The sequence below is a fragment of the Poecilia formosa genome, unplaced genomic scaffold (genome assembly GCF_000485575.1).
Source record: "Poecilia formosa unplaced genomic scaffold, Poecilia_formosa-5.1.2 Scaffold7, whole genome shotgun sequence".
NCBI lineage: Eukaryota > Metazoa > Chordata > Actinopteri > Cyprinodontiformes > Poeciliidae > Poecilia > Poecilia formosa.
In genome coordinates, this window is record NW_006799946.1 from 4082130 (window position 1) to 4106791 (window position 24662).

At 39.3% G+C, this 24662-nt stretch overlaps 1 protein-coding gene across 1 annotated transcript in view; it reads right to left on the minus strand.

The window, feature by feature from the left end:
• Positions 1-15121: 15121 nt before the first annotated feature.
• The window catches only part of thrab (thyroid hormone receptor alpha b), a 133345-nt gene continuing 123804 nt past the window's right edge, over positions 15122-24662 (minus strand). Inside the window, exon 11 of the mRNA XM_007572243.2 lies at positions 15122-24572. Coding sequence (XP_007572305.1) covers positions 24322-24572 — 251 coding nt within the window. The 3' untranslated portion in view covers positions 15122-24321. The remainder of the gene's footprint in view (positions 24573-24662) is intronic.

Sequence of the window (24662 nt, forward strand, 5' to 3'; positions counted from 1 at the left end):
CTTTTCCGTTTTAACCGGAAACACATTTGCTGCGCTACCCACTGATGACCACATGATGGCGGCAAAGACGTAAAATAACATAAATGGCACTGTATCCTTCACGAAGAGCTTTAAGTCCGTAAGTGTAGCCATGCCCTTTTTAAATGGGGTTTTCACCTGTGACCCAGTTAAAGCTGGACTGTGGGGTGACCTTGTAGCGTGGTAAAATAAAAAAACACCTTAAAAAAAATCTGTCTTGTAAACAAATTATTCCACCTGAGGTGTGGATCTTTGCAGCTCCTCCAGAGGCACAATAGGTCTCAAGGCTGCTTTTCTGATTATTGCTGTCAGTTTAGCTGGACAGCTACATAGGTGTGGAAAAACGAAACAAACTCTAAAAAATTATTTCAGAAGATAATTAAAATATCTGAATTTGTCATGTCTGACTGCTCTTTGGAAGTAAGTCACAGCATCTAAAGCAGGTATAGGTAATATTTATAATGATCCAGCTCATACTCATTTGTCTAGCTGAAGCACACAAAGTTGCAAAAACTGCTCCTTATTTTGTTATTAACCCAACAATGGAAGGAAAAAAAACTCAAGAATCAATTGGACCTTGATTCTTTTTTTCTTGTCAATAGTAAATGTGATTTTTTATTTTATTAATTTTATCTGTTTGTTAAGGGAAGGGTAGAGAGGAGATCTTTTCTGACTTGATGAGTATAAGCACCAGCAAGCTAAAGTCAAATGTATCGTTTAGACTTTTTCTGGAAAGCTTGCTTTCTTTCTCATGACCTTGAGTGATAAAAGCACAGATCGTTGAAGTTCACGAGTCTGAGCTGTTAATGGAAATAATCACACAGCACTGTTGGCTAGTAGATACAAAGTGGGCTCTGGCATAGTTTGTGCCCCATTTTATCCAATGCTAATGCTATCACACCTAGCTTCTGCAATATTGATTGTTGAACAGTGAACAATCAGAAAGGCTGCCAAAAGAGGAGCTTTTGGAATATAGGCCTTTTGTAAAGCCTATTCCAAAAAAAAAAAAAAGAAGAAAAAATAGCTCAGTGTTTCCAAACAGTGTTATACATCTTTGTTAAATTTTTTTAAAGGGGCTTGGGAAATAACCTCCTCCATCCATTCGTTATATACCCCATGGGACAGAACTTTGACAGCAAATTTTGAGAAGGATACAGCAAAAGCTGATGGAAGTAGAGAAATAACGTTCTTCGTTTGAACTGGTGGAGAAAAGAAAATCTTGGAAACCTCAAAACATATTTTAACGTTATGACGAGGAGTGTTTGTGTGCTTCCAAAGACATGGATATATTTGGATAAAAGGCGTTCTGTTTAAAATCCAGAGCACCAGATTTTATCCATGACTTAACTGGCCAACATCCAACGTTCAAGCTCAATAAACGTGTCCCTGAAAGATGTTTGTGTGAAGGCAAATCTCCAATATTGTGTGTGATGCTTTATACCCACACAGGAAGCTTCCAACGGTCATACTCAAGTACGATCCAGGTTCCCCATTTATATAAAGCAATTATTTCAAAGAACTAGTTTATTTCAAACTATGAGAATGATTGATGAGGAACAAAGGCTTTTAAAACACCAGGATTTACTTAAAAAACTGTAAAAGGCTTTTTTATTGCTGTTTAATCTTTAAAAATGGATCAATCCTTGAAATCACAAACACTTACCTCACTAACTTTTTCCCCCTCTGTTTCTTTACCTTGGCCAGCACACAAAGTGTCAATGAAGGCAGTCATGATTCATAGTTTTGCACTCGCTAACACGTTTATCTCCCTTCAATTCCTAGGAGGAATTTACTGAAATGTAGTTCAGTAAATCAAGAGTTCTTGTATCGCTTTATATGGGTTGTCAGGGTCATAATACTGCGGGATACCGTGAAGCAGAAAGCAGACACGCTTTCTCCTTTCTTTCAGAGATAAGCAGGCATACAATATCACTCAGCCAGTCCTTTGGATCTGAAACATACATCTTAACCGAAACACAGGGTGCTCTGTGCAAACTTGACGCAATGCACCTCTTGTGATCTTCCTCTTGGAACCAGTTTACTTATTAATTAATTCAACATGGCAAGAATGTTTCATAATCAGGAGGATAGTACATGATGATAACTTTAAACTATTTGAGATTTTAAGGAGAACACGAGGCATAAGTTCAGGACAAATTATTGTTTCTTCACTTTGCATTTGTCAGATTTCAGCTCTGTACTTATTCCATGTGCCCCAAGCATTATTTTGAGTATATTTTCACTTTAGGATTACTGTAAACTCCCGCTCCCTTTAGTTAGACTTTAATCTGTTGCTCAAGGATTCTCCAATCTTCTGCAAAAACGTTGATGAAACCCGACTTTTGCAATTTACTCCAGCTCTATCTAACACGAGAGCATTAAAAATGGTTTATCATGGACTACGGTTAAAATGGATCCGAGTGGTATTGGATGGATTTACCTCGCAAGGACATAGCTTTGAAAGAAATGCATTTTCTTACTACCATATTGGCATAAATACAGCATGATACTTGATTATTAGTAATAAAACTCTCAAAGGGAAAATTAGGCATTTAAAAATAAACCTGAGATGTTTAACAGGAATTAACAACCTCAGTGCGTAACAGGTGTAAAATGACTTAGCTTCATCTCCAAGGCAACAGCATCTTTCACAAAGCATTTCTGTCTGAAAACGGCAAATGCAGGCCTTTTCTGGGCTGCTTCTGGCAATTCATCAATGTAGATCTTCAGCTCTGTTTTATGTTGTAAGCAAGTTGCTGTTGAAAATAATTACACCACAAGCTGGTTACCTTTTTTATTCAATACAATTCTTATGATTTAGAAAGTTTCTCTGTAATTGTAGCCTCGGCCTGTCTAATTGTATGGAGATTGTTGAAATTTTAGGTTTCTTTTAGTCAGAAAATGTTTATAAATTAGGATATACTATCATTGATTGTTCAAGTTGACGCATCTCCCTCATTAACTGAAGTCAATTTCTGATTGTTTCCTCTCAGGGTAGATCTAGGTAAGTCTGATCACTTGAATTTGCCTTTCACTTTTATTTCTCTTCTCAGTTGTGATTTCTTCAGACCTCCAAGGGACAGAGAAAACTTTGATAAGCAGTACAAAATGAGAACATGATGACGTATGAATTGGCGACAGGGAGAGAAGACCTGGAGATGGTAAACATCAATGAGTATTTAGAAACAGGAGTTATTAGATTTTCTTTTCCAGCTGCATTTTGTACCAGTTTTCACATTGTTTTTATGAACTTTGGTTGGATTGTGGATTTGAATGGTATTTGAAGTTATTAGGGGCCGAAGTTAAAAATGATGTGGATAGAGATAAAAAACCATATTGGGGTGATGGCAAGGAAGTCTTCCAATGTCAATGTCATCACCGCCAGTTAAAATACAAGTGGAAACATGCAAAAAGACAGTTGTTTAATCTACTGCCAGTAAAGATTTTTGCATCGATTATTGACAAGGGCATAAATCATTTTTCAGCATGTTGTTTTTAAATGAAATGTAAAATCGACAGACACACTTTTCTTCTTCAAAAGTGACACTCCTTTATCTTGCCTCACAGTCTTTAGACAGACCTTATTTCCTATCAAGAGCACATTTCTTGGCAGAATGAAAAATAATTTTACATCTAAATCTGCCAGGGGGTGGCTCTGTGGGATTGTTCACTTTGGCGGCTTGCTAAAAAGGAATGTTTAAAACACCTCAAGGCTTTCTCCATGTTGCTTTATGCATATATGGGGGTTATTCGGGGCAGTGCTCAGCGTCAGCAGTCCTCATTTGACCTGATTTGAGAGCCAGCGGGGACATGTATGGGTTGCAGGGAAAGGGGAGTGAGAGTGGATGACCTCACACTTACATAATCGTCTTCTTGTGTATACAGATCACAAGCGAGACGTACAGAACGGTTCTTGCATAAGTACTGCAGTACCATAAGCTCAGCTTCCCATAAATCCACAATTCAGGCTGACTGACTGGTGTTGATTGTGCGGAACATGATATCATTTCTGTATTTTTGTCTAAAAAGATGTTTTTAAAGGGGGGACGTGGGGGAGTATTATGTAAAATCAACTTTTTTGAGCTTTATGTCATGTTATAGCGTTATTCCCCTCATCAAAACCCTACCAGGGGTGTTGCTTTTATTATTTTATGAATGTCTGAGAAATTCTTGAATCTTCCAAAGTCAGCCATTTTGGGGGTGGCCAAACACTCGCTCACACCAAGCGCCACCTTTTCCCGACAAAGCTCCTCCTTGGAGCTTCTGCCTCACAGAGCAGCTCTTCCTCTCTCTCAGCTCCACCAGACTCGACGCTGCAGCAATTAGCAAGCACCTGGTGGAAGCGCGAGTCCGCTTCGCTCATCAAACAAACTACTTCTCAGTGCAACACTCCTAACGGTTGTAAACAGCATAATCACTGTAATGACATGCTGAAGGCGGAGTGTAGGAAAGAGCAGGAGCTTTTTAAAGTCCGATTTCAAGTAATTAAATTGCAAAGCTGTTTTTGATATGTATATACACAGCTTTTGTTTTTTGTTTTTTTTAAATAACAACTTAAGGTTGTGCTTTTAAAAAGTTCACTATGTGCTTGGAAAATTGGAAACAGCACCTCTCTGAAGAATCGATAGATCAAAACAGCAAGATTGGTATAAAAACAACTCCGGTGAGGACAAATAGTCTAAATATTATCAAAAGTATCAGCTCTACAGTTTCCCATAGCTCTACAATCTTAGCCTTTATGATCACTGTTTTGCTTTGTGGTCAGCAGCCTGGCGTATTTGATTTACTCTTGTAGCTAACATAGCAGAAGGACAGACTGTGAGAATTATCCAGATGGAGGAATAAAAGAGGAAAAACAGAGCTCCAACATGGGACTGGGTCCAACAGATTCCTTTGCACACAGAGAGTAGATAGAAACGCACTTAACGAAAACAAGTGCAGAAAGTTCTCTTTAAATTGATTCTGCAGCTCGGGATAATGAGATCTGCTGCAGTCTGACATGCAAAGACCTGGCACGATTTGTCATACGCAGTCTGGTACAGCTGTGCACACGCCTCTGACCAGCAACAAGGAAAAATAATAATAATGATTAAAAAAAATAAATAAAAGCAGGGGGAAGCTGGCGGGGCAGAGGGGTGGGGTGTCTGCAAAGAGTTGTTGAGGTATGAGCATTCTCTGAAACTGACAGCACAGCTGGCTGCAAAGTTCACTTGCCGCTGAGTGGAAAATCCCTGATATGACAGAGCAGGGAGCATGACATGTGTGCATGACAGAGACACACACCAGAGAGAAGGGAAGAGTAAAAGAGGAGAGAGCGATCTGAGGTGGGTTGGGCTTTTTATTCAAACAGCCGGGGAGGGATTGGTTGGCAGAAAAGCTGCCTTTGTGAGGTCACACCCATCACAACAGCCCCCAAGCCCCCAAGATGGACTTCAATGACAGGAATCACTCTTGTCATTTAATGATTGCAACAAGCTAAACATAAAAAATTTTAAAAAATCAGCTACACAGTTTTCCAAACGAGTCAGAACTTTGCCGTCAAACAGTTGCAATTAGGGAGTAGTGCCATTTTAAAATGCAACCTACCAGATGTAGCTACAGACATACTTACAAAAGTTTTCCCACCTCCTAAACCTTTTCAAATTATAACCACAATCTTCATAGTGTTTTATTTTTATTACTTACGCGATAGACCAACGCAACGTAGTCCACAAACGCATACACTTGAAGAAACAGGACACATGCACCTTTCAATGAAGTTGCAAGTCTTTGGGTATGTCTACCATTCGGTGCGCCTAATGAATAAAATGTCCACCCATTGTTCTTTGCAGAGAAACTGGATGTCCGTAAAATTGGACTGGAAGCATCCGTGAACATCAATTTTGCTTTATGTCTGGATTTTGAATAGGCTACTTTAACACAAATATGAATCTGCTTTGATCTAAACCTTTCCTTTGTAACTTTCTCTGAATGAATAGGGGTCATTGTGATGCTGCAGGGTGAACATGGTACCAAAACTCAGGAATTTTGCATCGTGCTGTTTGACTGTGGGCTTGGTGTGTGTGCGCCAAAAAGTAGTTTCAATTTAAACTTTGGTCTCATTTTGCCAGACCACTTTTCCCCAAGTGTTTGCTGTATCCCTAGATCACCAAGTCATCCCGCTTGCTTCCATACAGGCAAGAGTTTTGGAGCAATTAGTAGTTTGGGCAGTTCTCTGAAACAACATGAAGTAGGTTAAACAAACACAAAAACCTCTGGAAAACCTACAAGAACACAAAATAATTATATTCTTTGTACTGCCAAATAAAATTGAAGCTTTTTGGAAGATGTATCCTGCTACAATGGATCAAAAGTAGAAAGGGTTTTTTTTTTTATGTTTTATAATAAAAAAAAACATCATACAGACAGTCAAGCATGGTAGTGGAAGTTTGTTGGTATGGAGCTCCTTTCATGCTTCGGGACTTGGAGGACTTTGAATAATTAATTCTGATCTCTGCCAGAAAGTCCTACAGGAAAATGTCCAGCCAACACCGAAACAAAGATTCGAAGCACAACAGCAGCCCCACCACCAAACGGCTGAGAACAAAGTAACTGCAGGTTTTTGAATGGCTGCCTATCCATTGCTGCTTGGCCAACAGATGGTGATGTGCTATGTATCTGTGCTGGCCTCCGTAATCTGGCTTCTCACTACAGACCCTGCCCTTAAAACAGTTTTGTACCCATCAGATTCAGCCTGGATCCTTTTTTTGAAACTGTAATGCTCACTCCTTGGGGGGGGAAAAAAACACGTCATATATATAGTCTCTACTCTCCGTTATGGTTGACAATTTTTTTAAATGATGATTTACAAAATTGGAGCACAACCTTTCATTTCTGAAATTGAAATCGCACTGAGGGAGAGCTGGTGAGCCCGCAGTGTTGTATCTACAAAACCACACGGCACATCTGTCAGTAAGTTAGACAGGATGTGTTTTTATTTATTTTTTTTATTTATTTTTTTATTTTTTTTTATTTTCAACAAACCCAGCAATGCTGCCAGGGTCAGTCCTGACACTGACTCTGATTCAACAAGACACATCTTTATCTTACAGTTTTAAAAAGACAGATGAACAAAAACAACATCGCTCTAAAATATGATGCTTAACCCATAACGGTAATACAGCCTCGATCCCCTCCGCAACGTAACGCACGATTTCGTATCACAGAAACAAAAAGACAAATGTTTATTTTAATATTTTTTTTTATTATTATCGGTTCATTCCAACTGTCAGCGATGATTTGACAGATCAAAGAACATTTCAGACGTATTCTGAGTCACAATAATTACATAAATAATTTTTATTATTATCGGTTCATTCCAACTGTCAGCGATGATTTGACAGATCAAAGAACATTTCAGACGTATTCTGAGTCACAATAATTACATAAATAAGAGAGCAAAACAAAACCAGCGACAGTTAGCATAAAAATAGCTTCCTTTTAAAATCCTGACAACAAACATAAAGGTGTGAGAGCTTCACACCAACGTTTACAAAGCACACTGATTGTCTGGGCCTCTTTTCGGCAGTCCACCACGTTTTACCTGACATCACACCACCCACTGGACTCAATCTGGGAGGAGGAGCACGGGTAGTGGTGGAGAATTTGGGTTTGGCGGGAGGAACCGGTGAGCTGGTGCGATGAAGGCGTGGGCGGTGTGGGAAATCACAGTGGATATTTTTTGAGGTTTTTTGTCGGTGAGACAGGACGGCATGTAAAATGTTCAGCTCAGAGGGTCAACTAAAGCTCGACTGCGTTTGTTTTGTGGACATTTGTTGATCCCAGCACTTTGTGGGGTTGGGTTTTGAATATTGTTCTTTCGTGTTGATCCCAGCAAAAAAACTGAGAAGCACAAAGAAAGACAAATTATTGAAACAATTGGGTCTAAAAGTATGCTTAGAGCTGCTTATTGTCTGGGACATATGAAAACAAACGGGAGGCTAGAGATTGGAGGTAAATTTATTGGATTTATGAGTGATAAGTAGGGGGGAAATATAGCCATGATCTGGAAATAGACCAGAGCAGAACAGGCTGAAGAACATATATATTTTTTAAATTTCCACAGCTAATGGTCACGCTGCTCCTGCCTCTTCTTCTAACCCTTTTGCATAGTGCAAGCAAAGTGGTTTATATGAGTAAAGAATTTCAAACAAGACATTTATTTTATTCCATATGGTAAATGGCCTGTATATGAGACAGTGAAGTATACAAACATGCCCTTAATGGCTGAAATTCTCCCATAAGGTTTAATTAGATTGTTTAAAATGCTGAGTTTGCAGGGTTTGTCTCTGTTATGGCAATTTGTCTGAAAAGTGTTTGTTTTCTGACTGGAAATGATTTGCATATTGAGATATTGTATTTCTGGAAAGAAAGCAATCTGGACCCGGCCAGCTTGTGAATGTAGGCCCAGTATTGATTTTGAAGGCAGGGGCTCACCAGGTGAGACCTATTTTAGCTTTGATGATAAAACCCATGTCAGTCAAATCTGTTAGGCTCCCTATTTGTGTTGGTCCTAAATTGGAATTAAGAAAATCAATTCAAATTCCACAAATTGGTTAGAGAACATATGGATCCCGGTTTTCACTTAAAATTGTTCTCCATCAAATCTATAGGCTATTACTATGGAGCTATTGTATAACTTCTGGACAATCCAATAGGCGGCCAGGTTTTTTGAGCCTATTACCATACAAATTCTGTCCGGGGAAGGTGGAGTATGCCTTTTAAATGCCCTCATCAACAATATATTCCAAGTTATGCTGTCAATATGCTACATCAAATGTCGTCAGCCCATTTGAATATTAGCTTTATATTTTCCCGAAGCCGCACTCCAGTTTTTGAAAGAAGCATGGAATTCATTCTGATCTCCAACAAAGTTTGCAGAGACCTCCTAAGGCCAGTGCAAGAACTGAGAAATGTGCTTTTACCCAAGGCTGCAAGAACAAAGTTCTTTCTAGCCAGGACTTTTCATCGCGACTTCACTAATATTCAACAGCAGAATGACTGATCTTCAAACCGAGTCACGGTTGTCCCCCATTCCCCGTAGAGCTCTCCTACTGCCGCACACAGCCTTTATAAGGCATGACAAATAAGGTTCTCAACAACAAGCAGCAAGAACAGAGTTAAGTCTTTTTGGTCTTACAGCCTTGCAAAAGAGAACAACCTCTGAAGTATGCTTTGGACTTCATGCAGGTGTGAAAAAATTCTGAATTATTCATAATTCCTTAAAAGGCTGGGTTTATGCTGTTGGGATTGAAGCACTCGTTTTAACCAAATCCTGGGTCAAAAGTTAAGAGCTAATTTGTTGGACTAGAGAAAAAACTAGAAGGAGCCTCACTGTTTCAAAGTTTACAAAGAACCTGGTCAGATTTTACTGAACCCCATCTACAGGAAGAAATAAGTAACAATAAGCTGCATAACAAGGTTGAAGTCAGTCGGTTGTTATTGATTTACGTTCTCCTCATTAAAGTTCATTCGCTTAAGCTAACGTTAGCCCATTGCCTGCTACATGGTTAGCATGAGCTAGTGGGACCTATGTTTATCATACTCTGACCTGATCATAAAGTCAGTACAGACAGAAAATATTTATTGACTTGCTATATATTGAGTACTGATTTATACAAATTCAATGTATTTGTCATTTTTTTTCAATCACTGAAACCCAAATATTTCTAGTTTAGTGATCTGTTTGATTCATTGTTTTGCTAATAAAAAAATAAAAAAAAAGCTCCGTGGGCTGAATCAACCTCATACCCCACCCTCTATTCAATCTACCCATGACAAGAGCGGACCATATCTGACACAGGCATGGGTTGGCAAAATAACACAAATTACATTGATTTAGTCCTGCACCTTTTAGTTGATATATTCCTTTTCCTGCTATTTGACATTTGTTATGTGACTTAAAATGATGTATGTAACCTCTAACACACTGGTCATGTTCCTTCAGCTCAACCTAGTGGAGTAAAATTGTGAAGTGGGAAATCAAAGTAAGCCAAAAGTGACAAAAGTACAACAACTATTTTAAATCAAACTATAGCACAGATCAGAAGCAAAATAATTGTCAGACATTCAAGAAGCTTTAAGTTCTCACTTTTTTGTTTGATTGTTTTTAATTCTTTTATTTTACTGGGGAGAAATTGGTGCCAGTGATTGCTTAGCACCTTTTAAAACTACAAATCAGAGCTGAGCTATGCCATTGGCATCGAAAAGAGCTTTCATTTGGTGTACGGTAATTGGATTCCTAAATGTGACTGAGAATACTTGGACAGACCCTCAGACAGAAAAACTGGTGCTAACTGAAAGACTACTCAACAGAAATGGGAGACCAACAACTAATCCAATTTTTCATTCTGAAGACATTGGCAAAAGGGTGAAATAAGTTCCTCGTGTTTTATTTTCTAGCTTTTTGTGCTGCATAGATCTGCACTGATGACTGCCGAAAAGATTGTTTCCACATCTGTTCATGAAAACGCTGCTGGCATTTTGATATCACTTCACTGCCGTAGTAAATCCTGCTCCGAACAAGAAATTTAGAGTACAACAGTGGAGGATCAGACATTTATGTATAGAGAGACTTTAAAAAATATGATGATGTGGCACCATGCTGGTCATCTGGCTTTGGAAAACCAAAGCGCTTCTTAAATGTTTTATTGATTTTTCACAGTAAAGGAAGGTAAGATCCAGCTCTAGCACCAGTTGTAGAATGGGAACAGAGGGTATGTAGTTTATCTTCTTAAGTAAAACACTGTTTCACCTGCATTAACTTCAGAGATTCTTTACATGGATTTTATTTATTTATTCCCCTTTTTGCTACACTCCAAAGCTTTCAGGTTAACCTCAATGGCTGTTTTGTATCTTGAGAGTTTAGTCCTTCATTTAATGCAACATATATCTAAAGGAAAAATGTTATTCCACAGGATGTAAGTCATCAGATTCCTACATTTGGACAGGTTGACAAACTGCTACAGAGACAGGAACTTGGCAGTTCGCTTAAGACCTGGCAAAGATTCACAAACGTGGACAATGGGTGGCCGAGCTGGCTGCCACAAGACAGAGCAACACAAGGTTGAATGTTATTTCCAGAGACACTAGGCTCTCTGGTAAAAACATCATTAAATTACTGCATCTTCACATCATAAATGGCTAGGAAGCTAGGAGGCACAGAGGCAAGGTTTGGTGCTGCATAAAGGCTCAGAGAGGTACATTAAAATTTATGTATCTTAATTTTCAGGGTGGTTGATTAAACAGCAAAATATGAAAAAGTGACAACAAGGTTATTCTTTTAAGCTACAACCTGACAAATTAAAAGAAAAAAAAAATCAAATTTCAGATGCCATCATAGGACAAATTTACATTAACCTTATTATATTTTGCACCAAGATTTTTTTTCTTGATTTTCTGGATTTTGTCCACCAAGAGCATAAAAAAACAAAACAAAAACAAAAAAAAGCGTAGTTTGTTAGGTTTGTAAAGCATCAGTATAAATAAGTAATCCATCTAATGTCTTGTTTCTTCCACTTTCCAGATATGCAAAACAAGATACACAGGAGTCTGCAGAACTCATCACAGCGTCTCCCACAGCCACAGCAGTCAACGTGCAGCCATGGCGAGTAAATGTTAAGTTCTGTTTTCTTTGCAAAAATGTAATTAGAACTGCCAGTATTTGTAATTCGTTACTGCTGTAAGCAGTCTGAACAAGATCCTTTAGTAAAAAAAAGAAAAAAAAAAGTCAGAGAAAAAAAATGTAACCCAAAGGGTGCAGCTTCTCAGCTTTGTAAAAACACAGCTTAAAATTAGCATCTTCATTTTGAATGAGGAAAACTCATTGCATAGTAATAATACTTAAATAAATCAATAAAGACACAATTAACTCAGTTGCTGGCAAAAAACAATAAAAAAATAAATAAATAGCACCACCGGAATTCAGTAGAAGCATTTACCTCACACTAATTGCTGCATAAAAGACATGTTGTACTTGTGCACTCCAGCTTTCTGATATAGACATGCAGAGTTTTATGTGCATGCAGCAGTGAGCAAAGACATTTGCTCCCAGATCTGTCAGTTTAAGTGGTTAGCCTTGATTGCACTGGATTTCACTTGCGTGTACGTGAAACACGCTGAAGTTTACGAGATGCGAATACCTTTACAGCAAGTTGCCGAGAAGCGAGCGATGCTTTTGATTTCACAGTAGGCTCGTGCATGTAAGTGGATGGTGTGATGTGATTGTGGGCATTTGGCGGAGTAGGAAACAGGTTGAACCACAATGAGAGAACAATAAGCACCCTTTGAGGCCAGTTAATCATCTGAAGATTTAAAACAAAACAAAACAAAAAAAACATACATTGTATATCTTTCCTAATACAATATCTTTCCCAAACTCGACACCTCACCTTTCTAATTTCTAACCACTACTAAAATTTCAGCTAAAATCTGCACACTCTCACTCATTTATACATATACTTCTCCATAAAACCATTTGACTATAAATCTCTATGCAGACGATCTGAGCAGCAAAAAAGTTTCCCTATCTGACCCAGTATTTTCATGCCTTTTAATCCACACCATAGCCACCAATATCGATGTTGGCGACTCTAAATACAATGTCAATAATTTAGATCATCGAGTCTATTTCAGTAATTGAGTCCAAAAAGTGATTATGTGGATTTACACACGCCGAGTGATAGATTTCAAAGACTTATTTCTGCAAATCTTCATGTTTATATGGGTTCATGCTAGTAAAAATAAAATGAATACCACTTCTCTAAAAATTGGATTACATATGAAACAAAGTAAACAAACTTTGGATACTGAAATAATGATTTCTGACATTTTAATATAATTGGGATCACTGGCTTGATGGTCATTTATAATCATCAAACTACAAAAACTCATTGCTAAAGGACTTTCCACAGACCGCTGCACCTGATCACTTTAGTGGAAAGTTGACTCAAAAAAAAAAAAAAGATGAAGATGATATCGAGCACACAGCGATTCCTTATGGTCACAAACTTTAGGGAAATGCAGATTACCAGATTCGTTACCTGCTCACATTTCCAAAGGTTTAAGGATTTAATGATCATAATAGCACTGTGTTTGACTGGCCAGCAAACTCTTGTGATACGCAGCACCACTAAAACAACTTTACTTTGAGTTTTAAAACTCTCAAACTCACTTTTGTGCCCAGTTTGTGGATTCAGTGTAGCACCTGAATCTTCCTTCTGAAAAGCCTCAAATCCTCCTTTTTTCTTTTTTTTTCTTATAAAAGTGCAGATTTTAGAATAAATCACCTGCCGAAGTATAAAACAAATTGTAGGAAAATGATGAGGGATGAGGGCGATTAAAGCAATCAATAATGTGAACGTTTGAAGTGAATTACAAAGATCCAAACTCTTCATCTGTGCCAGTGATTTCCCTTATTCTGTAGTCACGCAGCTTTTGTTGATTAAAGCTGCTGACGTTTCTCTTTTGAAGTATCTATTTTCTGTTTTTTTTTTTTTCTTGAAATTCATTTTTCTCTACCTTGCAATCTTGCCAAAGATGAGAAATGGTTCCCAAGCCCCTCCTCCCTCGCACCCTTTTATTTTATTTTATTTTATTTTTTTCTTCATATACATCTGCCTGTCAGTGTGATAAATTCATCTGAGGGAATAATACTGGTCTGGGACAGGACAAATGTCTGTTCTACACTCGCCGAGGCCTTAAAAGGTGCTTTTTGATGGGTTTCTGAAGAAAAAGTGAAGCAGGTCAACCAACACACGCCATCGAAGAGACAGTCACAACAAAGCGCTGACACAGTTTTTCTTACACACAACTCAATCCTCCCACAAAGACATTGGCATGCACGGTTTTACACATGCAAGGCTTTTCTTTATTCCCATCACTTAAGAGCATCATGTCATCAGATGGATAGGGGTGTGTGGGGTCTCTGCGTGTGTGTGTGTCGGGGGTGGGGTCAGGTTCCTTCACCTCCACACTGACGAAGACTGATGCTGGGTTTTAGATGGGAGTCATGTGCTTCTGTACGTCCAGCCTCAACGCGAGGGAGTGCTATTTATGGCTGCAAGAGATTTTGACTATAAAAGGGAGCAAGTGTAAAGAAAAAGCAGGAACTTTGCATAGCCTGGTTTTGAGAAAAGTCAAAATCTATCCAGTATCTGAGATACTGCACAGCGCGTCATGTACTTACCTGGGAATGTTAAGAATCATGTTAGAAACACAAAACGGAAAATACAACCCCCGTGACTACAAAATCACTAAGAAAGTAAGGTTTATTAAAAAGAAATGTTAAACTTAATCATTAGTCAGGGTAAAAAGGATATTTTTAGAGACCCATAAGTGATTTATTTATTTTTTTCAAATCATAAATCTATCAATTTTCCACCGTGTCTTTAACGTACAGGGTAAAATCTAAATTATAATACACAATGATTAAAAAGAAGTGTTAAGGTTAATTTGAAAATTAATATATTTAAGGTAATATATTTATTTTTGTCCTTATTTATAAATAAATATAATTTAAAACTATTATTTAGCTACATGGATACTTTTTAGAGCCTAAACCTAATCAACTTAAAGTGTTGTGCATGAAAAGATAAAAAGACACCCCAGCACAGTGAAAATGTCATTATTCAAACCAATCATAATTTTCAGCAAAAATGATACTCTTTTAATCTTAAATTTAAAAAAAAGAAAGAAAGACCAGCAATAAAGAGAAAGTGCCAGATTGTTTTAACATTTTTTTTGTGTGTGGATATTCCTTTTACCTGATATGAGAGAGGTGGGCTTCAATAGCAGCACAAACTCCAACCCAACAAGGGTTGAAAACACTCATGCGATACAAAATTTGCCTTCCTTTGTGGTGTAAACCATCTACCAAAACCAGGTGAGCGTCATTCATTTTCACTGGGACTAAAACTTGGAAACTTAGCGTTTGGTTAGAATTAATTTTCTTCTAGAATCCCATCCAGGACAGAAAGCAGACACAATGCACAACTGCACATTGGGAGGCCAAAAAGACGAATAACAAGGGTTTCCAATCTAAGGTTCACCATCATTTATTAGAAAATGTTCTTTTTTTTTACCTGAGAGAATCCTTCAATAACTTTCTTTACCCAGCAACAAAAAGTCATTTGTGTTCGTGTGTGCGTGCATGCTGATTGGGTCTTGCCGGTGCTCTCATGGAAAGGTGTATTAATCCCCACAAATGTGTGAAGGACTTTCTGATTAGATGTGAAACTCAATGAGTTATTGCACGTCATTATAAATTATAGTAAACTTTAAATAATTCTTTTAATATTTTTCTTTTCCTTCTTTTTGGGGTTAAAAATCTTTTAAATATACATAACCTTATATGCAATTTATAAATATGTACATTTTAAGAAATTACCACAAAGACCTTTTTATCATGTTTGGGCCATTCAAAGTGCTCTTTATGTTAAGTGCTAGTGTAAAGCTAAATCAGGTCGGTCTTAAATCTTCATCTCAAAAACGTGAACATCCTTTATATCTACGTAAGTGAAACCGATTCAGAATCAAAAGCATTAAGGTTTTAAGTAAACACAAGCTAAAGCACAAATCTAAGAACTAACATTACATTGAACTAAGTGACTGTATATAAAGGCAGCAAACGGGATTAAATTTAGCTACTGGTCCTAATTTTAAAATCTAAGTTTCTTGATGCACCAATCCCATTAAGGAAGCATGAGCAGAACCCGAGCATGCACGCGCACACCAAGACTCGCGCATCTCACTCTGAGCAATTCACAGAAAACAGCACATCTCGTTGAGTCCTTGTTTTCCACAACATCCCAATGAACCCCGCCTGCTTCTGTGGGATACGGACTGCTGGGAAGAGCTCCTGCGCCTCAGGACCGGCCAAAAAAGCTGGGCGAGAAGGCCATCTCCGCTGAGCAGTCGGGATATGTGCCCACACAAGAGCAGCGAAGGTCTTTGGGTCATGCAAAGAGCCTCTGGAATTCAAGCCAGGCCAAATTTGATTTTAATTAGTCAGACTGGCTCGTTGTTACAGTGAGCTTGTCTTTCTTTTTTGGGAAAAAAAAAAAGATTTAGGAGGGGAGATTGCATAGACATCTTGCTGTTTGCATGTCTCAACAAACTCTATATTTGGCATAGGGGGAGGGGCAGGGAACCAAACACAACCAATAAGAAAACAAAACAAAACAAAACAAATGACATTACAGACAATCTTCACCTTTGTCCAAAGCATCAACATATGAGAATTGAGCAAAATTAGTTGGGGCTGGATTTAAAAGTTTCTCTTTGAGCTCAGTAGATGGTCTGAGGATGGAAGAAGCACCAATCAAACGGCCAGTTTTTCCGTGACCTATTTACTTAACCCATCATCAGTAAGGATACTGACGTTATGGATACTGAGAGTATCCATAACATTATAACTTTTATAATTCCTTTTGTGTCAGATACAAGAGAACCGTATGTTCCTTAGAGAATGTCTTAGCAATTGCCATTGTAAACTTGAGTGCATTGTATTATAAGTAGGATTGAACTGGACTGCATTTAACTGAATTGCAATCTGATTGGATCATATTGAACTGATTATATTTATAGATATAAATTGAGTCTTTTTGTTTTCAAACTTCTTTGATATGACATTTGTTGTGAATTGGTGCAATGCATCTGTAGTTAAAACAATGGAAAGTTCAAACTGCTGTCATCATCTAAGACCCCATTTACACTCCATTTTATGTATCAAGGGCAGAAAAGGGGGGGGAAAAAGGAATATTCTCCCAGAAGCACACATACATAAACCAACAGAATTTCAAAAAATATTAGTGTAACTGGGGCCGGTATAAGCTGATGTTGCAACATTTCTGAGCTAGCTTACGGAACCCAAAGATGCTTTGGACAAACGTTCAGATCCATTTTACACTTCGACAACAATGCGAGTGCTTAGCAGCTGGGTTAGCTGAAACACATGCTAGACAAAGAGTCTTAGCATGCATCTCCTCTTTCCTTTCCTGCAGCTAACTGAGCTACTGTCACCACTCGCATCATCAGTTATAAAGGACAATATCTGAGCACGCATACACAAAAACCCACAGCCACACGTGTAGCGCTTCATGTCGTCATGAGACTACAGAGGGTACAGGCTTTCATCTCTTTGCAAACAAGACGAGGCACAGGGGGTTATGATTAATGTCAAGGGGCACTTTTGATTATGGACCTGCATGCACATGTGAGAGCGTGCACACGTAAAAAAGTTGTAACAAGCATTACACATCTCTTCGCTTCTTTTGTTGTCTTCACTTACATGACAATGGGATGGAGCGGTAAAGTTGACTTTTTACAATGAATCTTGAGTGTTTTTGTATGGTTTTTTTTGTATTTACATCATTGATCATGTCCCCCCCATCCCACCCCTGAAAAAAGTAAAAAGTAAACAAAAACTAAATCCAAACCGAAAACATACAAAAGTATTGCACCTTGCAAACGGGCAATATATCCTCTCAGTTTTTTTTTTTCTTCCCCCTAATGTCTGTGTCACACCACTATCCTCTCTGCTGGTGAGTGGAAGCTGGGTTGTGGGTGCCAGGTTAAGGTCCAGCGCCCTCCCCACCTCCCTTTCAGCTACATTCAGTTCCATAAAACAATCAGCCATTACAGAAGCAAACATCCCTCAGTCTCTGGGCCGTTCACATTTTGTTTTACGTCATGATCTACAACACAGTCAGAGAAGTGCTGAGTAATTTTAGCAAACATGTCCTTGGGTTCATCTGAGATCCAAATCAATAAGAGGGCCCCAAACCTTGAGGAAAAACCAACAGACGCATCTCAATAATGTAGAATATCATAGAAAAGTTCATTCTTTTCAGTAATTCTGTTTTACAAAGTAAAACTCATTTTATAGATGTATTGCATACAGTGACAGTTTGTTGATTCTTGCTTACAAATGAATGAAAACCCCAAATTATGTTTCTTAGAAAAATATAATACCACTAAAACAGGATGTTATTTTATGGCCAGCACAATTTTTCTTTGGAAGACTCCAGACTTGACAATTGACCAGCAGAAAGTGACGGATGTCGTCTGCAAGAGCAACATAAAGCTATGGCTAAAAAAAACTGGATGCTAAGAGTGTTTCCACCAAGCTTAATAATAGAAAGTTCAGTGGAGGGACAAAGTTTGAATATAATTTAGAGAACTTTGGAGAAGATAATCTTGTTTCCTAGCTCTTATGTCAACAGTAAGGGGCCACAACCACCCGCAAATAGATAAAATCCTGAAATACTTACAAGCCCTTGTTAAAAAATTCCTGAAACTGACCATTTTACACCAAACACCAAATATACCTTAATATGCAATAATACGCACAGTGGAAACTGTCTTAACGCCACCACAGGAGTCAATATCTAAAGTTCACCTTGTCTCTGTACTCCAGGGAACAGCCAAATGACGCCAAGAAAAATAAATACTACTCCTGGATTTGCAAATACCAACCAATAGTGTCAAGTAGCCTTGCTCCTAAGCTGCATTTTCAGTAAAAAATACATTTAAAAAAAGGTGAAAAAAAGGCAAATAGGCAGGTTTTCTGCAAATAATTTGGAGTTGCGTTCCACAGAAAAATCTGAATTGGTGAATATGCCAATAATGAGTCAAATCTTTTTGTATTTCATGCAAAAAGAACCCTGACCAAGTATAATAATAATAATAATAATATAGTAAGCTGCTTCAGCCTCAGCCAATGACTTTCATTCTCCTTGTAAAGCCTGTCAATGGCTAAACTGTCAGCTGTCCAGTCAGTAGTCTTCCTCATGATTCTGTAGACCATAACATATTGGTACAATTTATTTATTTATTTTTTCAGAAAAACTGTTTGTTTTTTTTTCAACTTCGAGCCATATTCATAAACATTAACTCAGAAATAAATATTTGGAATTTATCAATGTGTGCAAGAAGTCCTACATGTGATTTTCTCCTTTGAATTGAATTACTGAAATCAATTAACTTCGCAATAATAATCTAATTTATTGAGTTGAACTTGTACACACAGGCCCGACACGTAACTCTCTGTTCCTTTTTAGTCTATATGCATCTCTGCATTTTTACATGTGCCTGCAAAACACGACGCCTCCCAAGTTCGTATGAGTTTTGTGTTGCGTGAGGTATGACAGGCTTGTGTTTCAGTTTTTTTTTTTTCTGTTTTCAGTTTAAGGTTGCATTATTTTCTGTTGTATTCCATTACAAAAAGAGAAATATATATACGTATAAAAAAAAAAGCAACTCCTGTTTTGTTGGTTCTGAGTTCCTCCTCTAAAAGAGGACAGACAACTGGAGAGACACGAGACAAAACGCATCAGTTGGCTTCTCAACACAAAAGACAGATGTGGGCAAAAGAAGTGAAATTTCTCCAATGTTACACTGCACACATGGTCAAAAAGTGACTACAGCCATTTTCTTTTTCTTCTCTCTTTTACACAGAGCAGTTAAAGCATCAAAATACAAAGAAATATACGAAAACAAGGAAAAAGAAAATCTCCAATATTCTGTTTAGGAGTCTTTTTTTTTTTTAAAGTCCTCTCTTTTTTTAATTTTGCTTTATGGATTCGTATCATTTCAGATTTTATTTTGTCCCATAAGGAAAAGCAGCATTTAACCCCCTCAGTTACACACAAAAACCCAGTCAGCTCAACAAAAGGACATCAGATTTCTTACACTCCTCTTTCAGTTGTTTAACAAAGAGGTGATCCAAACCTCGATCTCTGGAATGTGGGATATTCTTTTCCGACCCCCACAGTATTAAAATTTTCGACTGGAATTGAGAGGAGGAGGTGGTGGGGACGGGGGGTCTCATTTGGGGTCCTCAGCTGGTGTGGGAGAAGAGGTTGGGGCACCTAACTTGGGGGGGAAGGGGGGGAGGGACATTGCATATCCAACATTTCCCCATCCACAATTCCCACTTTAATCAAAGTTAATAATGGCATTTTGTTTTCTTTTGGTTCCTTGCGTCTTCAAATCTCTCGATTTCGCCTCTACTGCTTTGCTGTTCACATTCAATCGGTGGCGCCTCTCTGAAAGGCGTTTATGGCCAGCCTTGTCTCACAAGGTGGAGAGGCCTGGATCCTGTTTGGTGTCAGCGATTCTTGGCCAAACCCGTGGGGGAACAGCAAGGTTAAGAAGAGGAGGAAAAACAATTTGGAGGGCCCCAGATCTGAAATGTAATGATGATGATTACGAGAAGACGATAAGTGCTACACAGCCCTCCAAACCCTCCCATGCAGGGGTCTCTCACAACTCCCCCATCCCTGTTTTTCTCTGGGTTGTCGGCGTGACGCCGGCAACAGGAAAGGTTTCGGCCTGAGGCCACTGTGGCTGTCAGCCTCTGTTATACAGAGTGGTCAAGGATTCCCATTTGGGGTGAGTTGGGCCAACAAATGTGTACAGATAAAACTCTGAAGAGGAAAGGGTGAAAGTGAGGACCGCTCCAGTAGTGCAAAAACTCCCACTAGCCAGGCTGGATGGGGATGTAATGACGGCTTGAGCTCAGCTCCAGGGAAGGCCATGAGGATGGCAGAGCAGGAGAAGTGATGAATCCCAGAAGCTGTTGATGTGCTTAAAGGAGCAACATTCCAGGTCCTCTTTAACTTTCCGTTGCGGACGCTTATCCATCTGGTAGAGGTGTGAGTTATCCATTATGTACAGGACTGCTGCTTGACATTTAAATAGAACCGACTCTTTTATAGGAGGGGAACCCAGATTTGGCATGGACCCAGAATTGAAGGAACAGAGTGGGCTTTTTTAACAGATGGTGTATTCTTTAATAGTCATTCAGCTGCCTCATGTATGATGTCTGCCACGGATGTTTTACACATTACTAATATAGTGACAAGAACTGGGATACACAAGACATTTGATTACAATCATGACAAAAAGAAACTCCGCCTTTGTTGCCATGGGATTTAAAAGTAAGTCTAGTAGAAATCAATTCACCAAGTGTGACCCAGAAGCCTCTTCAAAATGGGCGTTCTGACAGTTAGCTGGTCAGGAGTCAAACATTAGTGGGCTAGCACAATGTCAAGGTAGAAAGACATCAGCAAAGAGTTGATGGAAGGAACTGTTGGTGCCGCCAATGTCGGGGTGGCTATAAGGCCATTTCTGAACATTCTACACTGAGTTTATGATTTAAACTTGGAAGCTGCCCAAAGTTTAAAAAAAAAAAAAAAAAAAAAAAAAACTAATTCCGCCCCAAAATGAAAACATGCAATACTCGTAAGAACTGTGAAAACCCAACGAGCATGTTAAATGTTACGTTTTGTAGCGATATCAAATCACAGTGGCGTGACTTTGGGTTCCTGGTCGGCAATGAGTCGTAAGACTTCAGGAACAAAGTCCTTCACCAACTGACAAGCACAGTGGTGGAAGGGGGATGATTTGGCCTTGATTTGCTGTCTCAGTAAAAAGGCGGCTTGATCATATATTCCTCTATAAAACAATGTATTATTAGAGTGAAATTAGAATTCTTATGTCCGACAGCTGAAGCATGGCTGAAATTTGGACTCAACGGGACAGGGACACCAAACTCAACAGGGAATATTTTGCTGTAATGAAAAGTGGAGGCTAATCTACAGTGACTAGAGAAACGAATAAAACCTACAGTAGATCATTCAATGTAGTTTTTTTTTTTTTCTATCGCTGTACTAATCAAAGGTGGAAATCAACACTGGTCACTGGACAAATGTCAAAATGTTACATTTAATAAAATTCAACCTGTTAAAATCTTGCAACATACACTTAAATTAAATTATACGATTTTTCGCATTTTTAGATTTAAAGATTTTAAATATCATCTCTATATTTTACATTTACACTTTAATTACCAATAGAAACAAAGCGGTTAAGTACACAGTTACGAAAGGTTTAGCTTTAAAAGCAGCAAATTTATGTGGGAAGGGGAAATAAAACTCTGCATAGGCACAAAATAGGAGTACAAATAGGAGAAAGTGACCTGGAACTACACTTATAAAAAAAACAAAAACCTCTTTGTTTTGTTTACATTAAAGATCAATGTAGCAGAAAAGCACGCTTAGGACTATGAAGTATTTAAAGCCTCTAAAATGTCTGAGGGTCTGGCACAAATTTTGAAACTAAAACGACAGCGACCTTGTTGGAAACTTTCTTTTCCCCATGATTGTAAATCTAATGTGGTGACCATCAATCACAAGACATCCAGTTTTGTTCTATATCCAGTGGCAGAAATCATTGGTGAGCTGTGGAAAGCCGCTCGTTTGCAGACGCCCGGTCTCTGCGCGCTAATTCAGCGGGCGTGGCCATCGTGGGCGCTTGCTCGCTGTGCCCCGTCTGCTCCCCTTGCTTGTTCTCTGAGGTGGTCTAAGCTGGGGGGGTGGGGGGGTGCCCACCGTTCATTTGTTGCTCCTGTAAGTCAGTTTCTGTTTCCACAGAAGGGGGTAAAAGGATGACGCTTGGTCCCAAATAACAGAACAACGAGATGATCCGAATGTAATGGGTACCACTCCCCCCGCCCCCGCAGGGTGGGGAAGGGTGGTCGGCCCTCCTGTCTTTTTGTACGGTTTCTCATTAGAACCAAGTGAGAGAGTTAAATGTGTGTCTGTGTGTGTTCTTTGAGTGTTTTTGTGCCGCTTTGCAAATCAACAACAACAAAAAAAGAAAAGTCTGAACTTTTGTGTTAGTCCACATATGAAACCAGTTGAACGGTGTATGTCTGGCTGTGGGCAGCTGCCCTATGTCCACAGAGGTGAGGTAGTGCCTGACACCGTGGGGCAGCATGGCCGCCCCATCCTCGGGGTGTGTCCGTATTTGAGGTAAATGGTAGCCTTCTTGGCCTTTTCGCCTGCTCTCGGTGACTCTCATAGATTTCTTTTTTTTTTTCTTTTCTTTTCGTTTTGTTTTTTTTGTTTTTTTTAAAAAAAGGCAAGTGTGTATGGAAGCCTGCAGGGGCCACACTGAGCTGAGTCCATGAGGAGAGGACTCTGTAGAAACCCTACGGATGAGGGCTTTAAATCGACACTGTCGTGCAGTGTGTACAGTAAAATGAGGCATTTATGTTACTCTGAGGTGAAGTTGTGTGTTTTCATATAAATGTGTGTGTCAAATGAAGACGGAGGCAGACGGGGTGCAGAAGATTTACTTCTGACCCCAGTCCGGGTATTACGTCGCATTTCCTCTCCCTGCCTCCGCTCCTCCTTATTTTCTGCTTCTCAAAGGGAATCTCTCCCTCCTCCCGTCGCGTTTTTCCTTTCCTTCTTTCAGAGTCGTAACTCCTCGGAGACAGAAACGCTTCATTGTCATTCATACGACGGTATGAGAGCTGCGCAGGCAGCGACGAGGACCGCTTGCACATATGTATGTATGTATGTATGTATGTATGTGTGTGTATGAGTCACAGGAGCCGGTCCAATGACAAAAAAAAAAAAAGAGAAAAAAAAGTAGATTTGGTCTGCCCCCTTTTTAAAGGCTGACAGAACATTTTCATCGAACTGGACTAGCCTTTTTTTATATAAATATAGCACCTGTTTCAGTGGGATCTTAGAGGAGGAGCAGCTCCAAAACAAAACAACAAAACAGCAGTAACGGCTCAGATTGAGTTGATTTACCTGGCAGCCGAGTCCGGTTGCTTTTGCTTCCATTGGCGCCATTGCACACCAAAGAAATGTGGAAAAAGATAAAAAAATAAAAAAAATAGCTCGCAGTGTTTGCCGATTGCTCACATGACTGTGAGAAATGACGCCGTGTTTTCTGAACTACCGTTTTAACACTTATTCAGAAATAATACTGAAAGATCCTGACCAGCTCTGATGCTGCTTCAAAACGTGAGCGCTGAGAAGCTTAAAAAAAAAAAAAAAAGGAAACAAGGAGGGGAACCTGATCCCCACAAACAATGCTGCCCTGAAGAACTGAGGTGAAACAAGCTGTGGCTCTGTGTGTGAGTGTTTTTATGTGTTTTTGGATGTGTCTTGGCAAATGGCAACAACTCTTTCTGGACAAAACAGCTTGCTCAGACAGAAGGGCCCCCACACGGATGTTTAAACAGGAGAAGGTGTAAGAAAGAGAAGGGAGGAGGTTCTTGTTCCATTCTCCCGTTGCTGGTGTGTGTTTTCTTTCCGGTTATATCCAGTTTCTTTGTAACCACAAACTGTGAATTTGATGTCGGAGAAACGCAAATTCCTGCCGATGAGACTCTCCACGCGTCTCTGTGGCTTAGCCCGTCTCCCGTTTCCTGCTTTCCGTTACACACGCTGGCGTCTGCACGTGTCACACTTCCTGTTCCTCGAAGACCTCGAGGAAAAGCGGCGGGAACAGTTCGTTGGGACACTCCACCTTCATGTGAAGGAAACGGCTGGCGTGGCACGCGCCGATCATCCGCAGGTCCGTCACCTTCATCAGGAGTTTGGGCCAGAAGTGGGGAATGTTGTGCTTGCGGTAGTTGATGTAGTGCTCGAATGCCAGCAGGTACGTCTCCTGGCACTTCTCTATCTTGTCCACAGACGTCAGGCCTGAGCGATCTGTCAAGAAAGGAGGCAAAGGAACGTTTAGCAAACTCTGAACTTGGCAGCGTTTTCTTGACTTGTTCTGATGATGTGTGGCTACACCAA